The sequence below is a fragment of the Rhinopithecus roxellana genome, chromosome 3 (genome assembly GCF_007565055.1).
Source record: "Rhinopithecus roxellana isolate Shanxi Qingling chromosome 3, ASM756505v1, whole genome shotgun sequence".
Taxonomy (NCBI): domain Eukaryota; kingdom Metazoa; phylum Chordata; class Mammalia; order Primates; family Cercopithecidae; genus Rhinopithecus; species Rhinopithecus roxellana.
This window is the reverse complement of record NC_044551.1, coordinates 10,084,226-10,095,949: the sequence shown is the minus strand read 5'-3', so window position 1 is coordinate 10,095,949 and position 11,724 is coordinate 10,084,226. Positions and strand designations below refer to the sequence as shown.

The following is an 11,724-nucleotide window of genomic DNA, read 5'->3' as shown; positions in this document are numbered from 1 at the left end:
CATCTGACAAAGGGCTAATATCCAGAATCTACAAAGAACTCAAACAAATATACAAGAAAAAAACAAACAACCCCATCAAAAAGTGGGGAAAGGATATGAACAGACATTTCTCAAAAGAAGATATTCATACAGCCAACAGACACATGAAAAAATGCTCATCATCACTCGCCTTTATGTTTAAAAGACATTATTATTAAGTCCCTGGAAAAACATATGGCCATTTTCAATTAAAAATGAGTAAAAGAGAGACTCTGAATCAAAAATAGTTGCCAATGCTCACCTTTAATAACATTATGAAATCTCACAAAAATGTAACTAAAATTTAACCAAATTTGGGTAAACTTAGAAAAACGACCTGAGTAGGGATGTTTGCTGCAAAACATATGGCTTTCTCTGGATGGTGCTGAGGCTTTAGCTAAGCCACATTATGAAGTAACCATATCTATGTCCAAATAAAAAAGAGAGAAGAATGAAATACGATAGGCACCATTTTGTGCCAGGAAAAATAGTAAGTATTGCTTGAGAGCAATGGACATCTTTGAACTCTGTCTGAAACTTCATTACATTCTTACAGCATGGATATTTTTCATTTATAAATATTATGTACATATATAGTATAAATTTCATTTATAGCATAAGTACTCTGATACAGATATTATAGATGGTATCTCCAGATAGGAGTTCTTTATGGCCCACATACCTTTCCCAAAAAAGTGCTAAAAGCAATTAGCCGGGCATGGTGGTGGGCACAGGTAGTCCCATCTACTCGGGAGGCTGAGGCAGGAGAATAGAGTGAACCCCGGAGGCAGAGCCTGTAGTGAGCCAAGATCGCGCCACTGCACTCCAGCCTGGGTGACAGAGGGAGACTGTGTCTCAAAACAACACAAAACAAAAAAGTGCTAAAAGCACAGACCTGAAAGTCCCCAAACTGATACATAACGTTTACACCTAGGTGTGAAAAAAATCTTACCCCTAGAGCACTTGTGGTGAGAAAGTCAAAACTTGCAAGAACAAAACGCTGTCTTCGGAATCTTCTTCCTTCATCACACAATCAAAGCATTTCATCTGGGCTTCTTAAATCTAAGTCTTTAAAATGACGAAGTTTTCTTCCTTTTCTCTGTTTTTCCTAATAGCTGGGGCTTGTATGACTCCTGTGTGTAAGTATCTCCTATATCTACATGTAAACTTTAAATGAATTTCTACTGACCATATTGTTATATTATAGATGAAAATTATTTTCACAATCATTCCTATCTTTCTGAACTGTAATCTATTATACAAATTTTTCATCAGTAAAATTATTGTAGCTTTTAGGTAGGGTTATTGTTGTTCTTTAAGCTTTGAAAATAATACAGTGCCTGTTATTGGAAGAATTACATGAAACAGTCTGTTTAGATCTTTTGTGTGAAATCTTTTGGTCTACTTTTGTAGGTTTCAATATGGAAATTATTGGAGGGAAAGAAGTGTCACCTCACTCCAGGCCATTTATGGCCTCCATCCAGTGTGGCAGACATCACATTTGTGGAGGTGTTCTGATTGATCCACAGTGGGTGCTGACAGCCGCCCACTGCCAATATTGGTGAGTACGCCACACTTTTCCAGGCATGTGTTTTTTCTGCAACTTATTATAGCTACAAGAGAAGCTTACCTCTCCTGAGTGAGAATTTGATCTACAGTTAGTTTCTGTGGTCACTGCCCAACTGGTGGCGTTCACTTACCTTCTTCCACATCCATGCTTTCTGGCCTGGGTTTTCCTTTTCAGAGAGAACTGAGCTGCTTTTCCCAGGCGAGATGTTAGACAAATTCAAGTCCTCTGTATAATGCAGGGAACACAGTAACAGTAATACTTGAAGCAACAGTATTCTTGACCTTGTTAGATCCACTGCTCAAGAGGAAATCAGACAACCAGAGCTTGCTCTGTGCTCTGAGCTTCCCCATTTTACAAAGGGGTAATAATAATATCATATCTGCTTTGTGGGGTTTGAGAATAGTATCTGTTTCTGTTATGTATTTTAGCATGCTTGGCACATTTAGTAAGCACAAAAAAATTGCAGCTATTATCATTAGTATTATACGCATGAGAAGCCTACTTTGCCACTCCTAACAGTAGCTACTCACCACTTACAACTTCCCTAGGTGAAAAAAAAAAAAAAAAGAGTTATTGATGACTTCTTAAAAGAGAAAGATAATGAGAGATTTATTTTCTCGGATACTTAGAATGAAAGCTTTTCTGAAGACAGAGTAAAACCTCCCAAAGTCCATTTTGGCATAGGATTCTCTTACTTCAGCTAATAAAGCACAAAACCCCTCTTGGGATGCTGCAACCATCACAAAAGGAAATACCAGTAGACAACTAATTTGGTATTTGTTGTTTTGTTTGTTTGCTTGGGGGTTTTGGTTTTGTTTTTTGGTTGTGTATATGTTTCCTTATGTTTCTTGCCTAATAAGCTGAAATGGAGCCTTCTCCTTTTCTTTCACTTAAAGATCTCTCTTAGCTCTCACGGTTTACTCTCCAGGCATTGTCTATATCTAAACAGAACAACTCAATTGATTTGCTTTTCCATGCTTTGGGGGTTTTGTCTGATTGCCTCATTTAAATGGAACTGTTTGATCACAAACTGGAGTTTTGAAGCCTGCAGACAGGGAGATCTTCTGCTATCTCTAAATAGCAACCCACTGATTTCCAATTTAATGTGGTTACTTCATTTACATGGGGTTCTTGCCCTCATAGAAATCACACTCTCGTCCCCATCACTTCTCTCTTCTCCAGGGCACTTGCCCCCACGAGATGAGAGAGACAGAGTGGGGAACTGTCAGTAAATGTTCATTTAATGAAAATATGCACATCTTCAAATATGCTCATGATACACATTCAAATGGTCTATAACCTCCCCAGGCAAAGAGCTTGACTTTTAAATGTTCAACAAACATTGGATGGAAAGAAAGAAATACGTTGAAAGATCTTTCTTTCTTTCTTTGACTAGATCTGAAACATGGTGTATGAAAAAGTGCTTCACTAGCCATAAAGTGTTATAGGAAGTTAAATAATATTACTAAGTTGAATTTTAAATTTTGTCAAGTGGATTTAAGTCACGAGAAGTGGATTCCCAAACTGGGGAAAGAGATTATTTAAAAAAAAGACTGGAGAGAGGTCTTAGAGGTTGGTTTTTTTTTTTTTTTTTTCTTAAGACAAACTATTGCTAAATATCATTTTAAATGGCTGGGGTATAAAGAACTCCAAAATATGTAGAACACATTTCCTCTACAGGACACTTGGGTGTAAAAAGTAGGCAGATCGGTGGTTGGAAAAATATTAAGCTTTATGAAATTCAAAATATTTACGAAATAGCTCAATGGTGGCGTCCCACAAATGTACTCCCCAGTATCCTGTGGGAATAGTTTGCCCCAAGCCTCTCTCTCAGCAAAATTGTGAAGAAGGTCAAACCTGGGAGTGATCCCTTCTCACCAGCCATCCACACAGCTCCTCCCTCAGTGTCCTGGCCCCTTTATTAGTTGCCATGTCAAATACAAGAGGAAATTGATTAAAATGTCCTGTACAAACTTATTTTCAGCATTTTAACTTACCAGAAGCAAAACTCTCACCAGCTGTTGTACCCTGTTCTCCTGATTCTCTCCCAGGCCCCCCTCACAGAGCACTTCCCCCTGCCCCAACCTGCCTAGCAAGGTGTTAGATGGAACCTTCCACAGCCCCTTCCACACGGCCTCACTCCATCTCAAATGCTCAAGCCTCCTGGAACAAAATGGTTCAATGTTCAGGCTCTAGATTCAAGCCAAATGAGCTTTAATCCTGCCTGGATTTGCCTCCTGGAGGCAAAGGTCCTCAAGTTTATTCACTTACCTGAACCTCAATTTCTTCGTCTATAAAATGGGGATTGTTATAATACCTATCTCACCACGCTGTTGTGAGGTTTAAATGAGGGAACCTTTGTAAAATGCTTAACACAGAACACAAAGAACTTAATAGATGTTATCGAGTACTAGTATACAATTATCTGTGCCTTCCATGGTAATAACCAAGGAACTAATCTGATGTTGACGAGATAAGACTGGGAAGACCTCCCTGTCTGACAGCCAAGTTCTTCTCCCTCTCTCTTAGGCAAGAGAAATCTCCAAGACATAGGGACATAGGGACCCTGCCTTTGCTGCCAGACCTGAAGGGGTGGGTCTAAGCAGAAACACTGCTGAGTGTCCAGGCAGGCTGGCAGAGAAAAGAAGAGGCTTCAAGGGGATTGGCACGGGGTTCAAAGAGGGATTGAGGAAAGAGCACTGGACTGGGAGTCACCAAAAGCCAAATTTGGATCCTGATTCCCCTATGTATGAGGTGTGTCACCTTGGACCAGTCAGAGAACAATATTTTACTGGTAATGAATACACAGCCCGTCAGCTTTACCAACCCTGAGAAAGGTTGTTGTTAGGCTCAGTGGAGACAATGTTTACAGATGTCTTCAGCAGACCTACTATAAGCCCCACTGTAGTTCTGCTCTGTATATGATTCTCTTCCAAGAAAGTTCAGGGTGGGACTCAGGAAACCACATTTTAAGCCAATACCTCCAGGTGATTCTGAAGCAAGTCTGAAGACTGCACTTGGGGAAACACTGTGTTGTGCAACTGAAAAACACTGGTATTATCACTTCTCCTTTGTGTGAATTCAGACTTCAGTTTAGCTAAGGAGGTGGGATCCTAGAACTCAAGTAATTCCAGGTATCCCGTGGGCAGAAAACTTGACCTCAGTAGCAAAGATTACAGTTGAAGGATATCTAGAAATTGAAAGTTCAGAAGGAATAATGGTCTGCTTGGGTTGTTTTTGGTCTTAACACATCCCAGTGGAGACAAAAATAACCAAAACATTTCAAAGGCAATAACTCGCCGAGGAAATTAGTAAAAGATGAAAAAACCCAGACATTTTTTCAACACCCCTCCCTTAGTGAAAATCCACCTTCCATACCTTTCATTTGTACCTCACAGCCTTCTTTGTGTGAGTCATTTAGGCACGTGCCCACCTTTCTGTTAGAGCATTCATCCTGAAGATTTTTATGTCACCCTTCTCCTACAAAGCTTTGGGTTTAGTGGGTATGTTGAATTTGAATTCAAATCAATCCTAGGAAATCCAGTGCACATCCTATGAGAAATTTCCACCCCATCCTGATTTTGCAATAGACAAACTTTTCAACAAATAGAGCTGGAATTCCCAAAATAAATAAAAATAACCTCTTTTGGTACAAACCAAAAAATGGTCATTCCAGGCGGTCACAGCTCTGCCATAAGCAAACCCACTCCACCACAGGCATTTGCTCATTTTCCAAATCTGAAACAATCATGTCTTCCTTTTTCTGTATGTTTCTGTGCTCTTTGTAACTTTTATTAATCTTTATTAACCTGTATGCGTGAGTATGTGTGTTTTTACTGCAATCTACTTTGGTAGCTTTTTCAAGTACCAAAGAAATAGTTACACATAAACAAATACAATTAAAAGATCTGAGGTGGACTTCATAAAGACAGACACTGTAATGGAATATATCTGTAGTATACAAATGGCTCTACGGTACTGCCAAAATCTCTAAAAATTATTTCTACTTTATCACTGCTGTAAATGTAATTTTATCCAATAAAGAGTAAATCTGATCAATTGTGGCACTGTTGAAACACTGGTACTAGAACTGTGTATGACCAGAGATTTAAAAAACAAACCTGGCCGAGCACGGAGACTCACACTTGTAATCCCAGCACTTTGGGAGGCTGAGGCCAGTAGATCACCTGAGGTCAGGAGATCAAGACCATCCTGGCTAACATGGCGAAACCCTGTCTTTACTAAAACTACAAAAATTAGCCAGGCGTGGTGGCACACACCTGTAGTCCCAGCCTCTTGGGAGGCTGAAGCAGGAGAATCGCTTGATCTGGGAGGCAGAGATTGCTGTGAGCCGAGATCGCGCCACTGAACTCCAGCCTGGGTAACAGAACAAGACTCCGTCTCAAGAAGAAAAGGTTAAAAAAAAGCCAAAAAACAAATCTATTTCTTCACCTGACTCACCAGTTCGTACCCTATAAATCTCCCTGATGGAATGACTACTAACCTTAAAGTATCTTCATTTCAAATTAGCACTATTTTCTTCCCTTGAGGAAAGTTTTCCTTTCTTGTCCAAATCTTTGTTCTAATTGAGGGGACAGGACAAATTGACATATCTGACTGCCATGTAATGGGCCTTACTTCCCCACATTGACCTGAGATTAGGTCTAGGCATGTGGGTGAGCAAGTGTAGGGTGGGGGTCTTCGTGGTGTTTGTTTGTTTGTTTGTTTGTTTTTAAGAGATGGGGCCTTGTTCTATCACCCAGGCTGTGATACTTCAGCCTCCAGCTCCTGGGCTCAGGCAATCCCTCCTGCTTCAGCCTCTCAAACAGCTGGGACTATAGGCATGCACCACCATGCCCAGTATGCACCACTGTGCCCCTTAATTTTTTTTTAGAGATGGGGTCTCACTATGTTGCCCAGGCTGCTCTCAAACTCCTGGCCTCAAATGATCCTTCCACCTCAGTCTCCCCAGTGGCTGGGATTACAGGCATGAGCCATTGCACCTGGTTACCTTAATTATTAAAACACCTAATGTTGGGAAGATAAAAACGTTCTGGGGTTCTGGAGATGATAGTGGTGGATGAACAACAATATACATGTCCTTCATACCACCAAACTGTACATTTAAAAATGGTTAAAATGGCAAATTTTGTTATGTATATTTTACCACAATAAAAAATTTTTAATGGTAGTTGGTGTAAATCTCAAACTACAAACTCCTGAAATATAATTTCCTTTATTTTTACATAAATGAACACAATTTTGTTTTAAACTTGATCTAAGTCAATTAGGATTTCACTCCTTTTCCTTCCCCAGTTGGATACAAGTTCTGATATTCTTTTGCAATTCCAGGGAATTGGTTTGGGGTGGGATTAAAGGCAAGTCATTTGGCCCTTAATATCAATTCATGCTGGGGTCCACTAAGACCTTTGTCACTCCACCCAATCTTAAGCAGGTTACCTTGGAGATAGCCTTTGTTTCTCTATGTATATAACCCTCTCCACCATCACCACTCCCCACTGGGGGATTTGGGAATCATTCTGCTGCTTTCATTCTCTTTGCTTTTTTTAGGTTTACCAAAGGCCAGCCTCTCACTGTGGTTTTAGGCGCACACTCTCTCTCAAAGAATGAGGCCTCCAAACAAACATTGGAGATTAAAAAATTTATACCATTCTCAAGATTTACATCACATCCTCAATCAAATGATATCATGCTGGTTAAGGTAGGTAGCAGCATTGCCTTCCTTCTATTTTGTCAACATTTTTATACAGGATGGCTCAATTAGTTAATCACCTACACAAAAGTATTTTGTTAGCACCCTCCCCATGTTTGAGGTGATTATGATATATTTTATAAGGGCCCATGTTATTCCATATACTGCCTTGAAAGCAACAAGAATTTATGACAAATGTATCAGGGCTGCGTTTATACAAGGAAAAGCAACTCTGATACTCACATATGTAGGAGGGGAACATCTTACAAAGCCCAAGGATCCACACTGAAAGCTTTTCTCCCAAATGCTTTTCTCATTAGCAAGTAAAAAATACAGCAGTTGTTTATACAATAGAGCCAACCAAGTGACTTCAGGGGCTCAGCAGTGAGTTACAACTTAGTCTAGACCACACTTAGTCTAGTCCAAACTTGGTCTAGACCATACTCAAGGGTCCTATCCAGCAGGAAGCAGCCCAGCCCTCAAAGTCATGACCTATGGATGTTACTCCACACAAAACCATCCAATGCAGGGCAAAGGCCAGTTTGCTCGAGACTGGACAAAATTCCTGCTCTCTATAAGCTCCCTCCCCAAGCCTCAGTGAGCTCCTTGGGGAGTAGAGAGCATGGTCAGAAAAGCAACAACCACAAATACAGCTGCAGGCCACCACCAAAGTAGATTTCAGAACAGGGACGCCCGCCTAAGATGGAGACCACACATACAATGCACAGGCTAGCATCAGAATACTACTGGGAAAGAAATAATTCAATCTTTTTTCAATCTGTCAGCTTCAAACAGCCGCAAAACTCAATAAACATGTCAGGCTGCTCCACGTAAGATCCAAAACCTCTCTTAGATCTGGAACCAAATGCGAGGTTACTGGCTGGGGAACCACCGACCCAGATTTCTTAAGACCTTCTGATACCCTGCGAGAAGTCACTGTTACTGTCGTAAGTCGAAAACTTTGCAACAGCCAAAGTTACTACAATCACGACCCTTTTATCACCAAAGACATGGTCTGTGCAGGAGATGCCAAAGGCCAGAAGGATTCCTGTAAGGTAAGAATCTCTCTTTTAAACAGGCATCTCAGAGCTCTGTACAGTAGCCAAGCTTCTATTGCTCACTGACACTGAGGAGGAGGGAGGGGCATAGAGAATACAAAACCACAATTCTAAACACTTTCTCTCCATTCCTGCACAGCATTCTCTATTCTTTTTCATCTACCAATGTGAATGGATTGTAAAAACTTCCCCAATGCTTCATAAGCACCCAGTAAATGTTTGTTAATCAGGATAATAGACTATATCTGACAACTTTTACAGGCTTCCTATGAGAGGTGTTATCCTCCTTAGAAAGTCTACCAACCCTGAAGTCACTAGTGGCGATTAGAAGATAACTTATTTAAGAACCACCTTGCAGATTAATCAATAAGGAGGTCTCATAAGACTCAAATGCAAAAAGCTCAAATATACAGTATGTGTTTCACAAGTAATGTTGACTGACTGTCTTCGTCTGTTTGGGCTGCCACCACAAAATGCCATAAACTCGGTGGCTTATAAATAACAGAACTTTATTCTGTTCAAGATCAAGATCAAGGCACCAGCACATTTGGTGTCTAGGGAGGGCTTACTTTCTGGTTCATAAACGGCTTCTTTTCACTCTAATCTCACATGGTAGATGGGGTGAGGGGTCTCTCTTAGGCCTCTTTAATAAGGAAACTAATCTCATTTATGAAGACTTCACCTCCATGACCTAATCACCTCCCAAAGGCCCCACCTCCTAATACCCTCACCTTGGGAGTGAGGATTGCAACATATGAATTCGGAGGAATCAAACATTCAGACCATATTGCTGACTAACAAAAAGAAACAAAAGGCCGGGCACAGTGGCTCACACCTGTAATCCCAGTACTTTGGGAGGCCAAGATGGGTGGATCTCTTGAACTCAGGATTTCGAGACCAGCCTGGGCAACATGGTGAAAACCTGTCTCTACAAAAAATACAAAAATTAGCCGGGCATGGTGGCATACGCCTGTAGTCCCACCTACTCAGGAAGCTGAGGTGGGAGGATCACCTGAGCCCAGGAGGTTGAGGCTGAAGTGAGCCGAGATCTTGCCACTGCATTCCAGCCTGTGTGACAAAATGAGATCCTGTCTTAAAAGAAAAAAAGGAACAAGAGTCATTATATTTTTCAAAATCTTTTGTTTATTGAGATGGTAAAGAAAATAAATAGGTGTTCATGTTTATATGAACTATACTAATATATAGTACAAATGAATTACTAATTTTTTAAAAAATTAGAATATAGTATTCATTTCATACTATATTAAGTATTATTGGGGGAGAGGATATGATGACTTCAAATGTCTTTTGCATCTGCAGTACCCAAGACCATCACCCTCCTAAACATCTGTTATCATGGTTGACCAAAGTACAAGGCACTGCAGTTTGCAATGTGAACATTAGCAAAGAGAAAGGCTGGTTTCAAAGAAGCCAGCTCTTCATTAAAAGACCGTGCCATCCCCTCTATAGCTCTTTCCCTTCACTTGATAGGATTTAGTTACATGTTTTGCTGTTAGAGTGAGTCTTCAAAAATCATTTCATTCACTAAGTATTTACTAAGTATGGTACATATACATAGCACTATGTCCAACCATGTGAGGATGCAAAAAAATAAATAAGTAACAGAGAACATATAATTCCTGCCATCAAGACATTTACTACAATACATTGCTCTTTTCTGCTACTCTCAAAATGAAATATACAACTTTAAAAGATTATTTTATTTCAGTGGATTATTTAAAACCTTATCCATTATTTAATAAATAGTCAATAGTCATTGATTCCCAGAGGAAAGTAGACATAGATAGGGACAAAACAGAGACATAAACATGTACACCGAGACAGAGGCAGAGGCTTAGTCATAGTCATAGTTAGAGACATAAACAGAGAAGCAAGTAGGCAGAAACATAGTCCTAGACAGAGACAGGCATATAGAGAACCTATAACGAGTAAGAGGCAGTGTCAGACACTCTCCAGGGCATAAAGAAAGCAATGACCCAGATAATACTCCTTTGAACAATTAACAGTTGGTGCTTAAAAAAAAAAAAATCCCAACAGCTTCTCGCCACATATTTTCCCTTTTTCTTCTTTCCAGGGTGATTCAGGGGGCCCCTTGATCTGTAAAGGTGTCTTCCATGCCATAGTCTCTGGAGGTCATAAATGTGGTGTTGCCAAAAAGCCTGGAATCTACACCCTGTTAACCAAGAAATACCAGACTTGGATCAAAAGCAACCTTGCCCCACCTCATACAAATTAAGTTACAAATGATTTTCTTGGATGCACTTGCTTCTTTTTTCCTAATATGCTCACAGGTTAGAGTTGGATGTAAGTAAAGCAGAACACAAGATGGGGTCCATTTTTATATTTGTAAGTCATTTTATTAAGGAATCAAGTTCTTTTTCTCTTGTATCACTGATGTATTTCTACCATGCTGGTTTTATTCTAAATAAAATTTAGAAGACTCTCTGTTTGTCTTTTATCACATGAAGTAATATCTACCCCCATTCCACCCACACTCCCCAAAGGGCTATAAGGTCACTGAACAAAACAGTAATGGTACCACCTTCAACCAGGTGTGACTTCTGCTGGATCATCCTGAGTTGTTGGGTTGTTTTCATTGTTGTGATAACATTAAACATGAGATAGGCCCTTTCAACAAATGTTTAAGGGTGTGATACATTATTGTTAACTATAGGCATGATCTTACAGTGCAGATCTCCAGAACTGCTTCATCTCCTATAAATGAAACTTCATACCAGTTGAATAGCAGCTCCCTATTTCCTCACCACTCCCATCCTCTGGCAACCCGATTCTACTCTAAGCTTCTATGAGTTTGTATTTTTTAAATATAAATCATAAATATAAATATCCCAATTCAAGCAAGCAGCTTATACAAATGTTTGGACAGTATTTTTTTATTTATATATGTCATATTTTGTTCTAGAAAGAACTTAAAGCAATGTACAAAAATGCCTGCAACAAAACAAAATGCAGAATTAAAAACAAATTGATGAAAGTATTGGGACAATGGGGAAATGAGAGTAAGAAAGAGAAGATGAAGGCTGGAGTAGTCACATGGTACTGAGAGTGCCACAAGTTTCTTTCTATACATTTGCTAGAAGGATTCACATTTGACTGTATGCTTTGGCCAATGCAAGAAAGAGCAACACAATCAATTATGTGAATTACAGTGTCCAGGAAATAAAAATAAATTGTTTACCCAGAAGTAGGACCCCTGGTGCTGGAACTAAAACTAGAGAGAACTTTTTTCCACGGTCCTTCTTTTCCAAAAGAAGGACACTGTGACGGCCTGGTGTGGTGGCTCACACCTGTAATCCTAGCATTTTGGGAGGCCAAGGCGGGCG

The 11,724-nt window shown here is 39.9% G+C and overlaps 1 protein-coding gene across 1 annotated transcript; it reads left to right on the top strand.

The window, feature by feature from the left end:
• The first annotated feature begins 996 nt into the window (after positions 1–996).
• On the top strand, positions 997–11,256 carry GZMK (granzyme K). Its single transcript, XM_010386485.2, has 5 exons — positions 997–1,157; positions 1,432–1,579; positions 7,160–7,310; positions 8,087–8,356; positions 10,455–11,256. The coding sequence occupies exons 1-5, from the start codon at positions 1,094–1,096 to the stop codon at positions 10,614–10,616; spliced, it is 795 nt and encodes a 264-aa protein (XP_010384787.2). The 5' UTR covers positions 997–1,093; the 3' UTR covers positions 10,617–11,256.
• Positions 11,257–11,724: the final 468 nt, after the last annotated feature.

Coding starts and splice junctions, on each gene's coding strand:
- GZMK (XM_010386485.2), top strand. CDS start 1,094: ATGACGAAGTTTTCTTCCTTTTCTCTGTTTTTCCTAATAGCTGGGGCT. Junction 1,158..1,431: donor GGCTTGTATGACTCCTGTGT/GTAAGTATCTCC, acceptor CTACTTTTGTAG/GTTTCAATATGGAAATTATT. Junction 1,580..7,159: donor GCCGCCCACTGCCAATATTG/GTGAGTACGCCA, acceptor TGCTTTTTTTAG/GTTTACCAAAGGCCAGCCTC.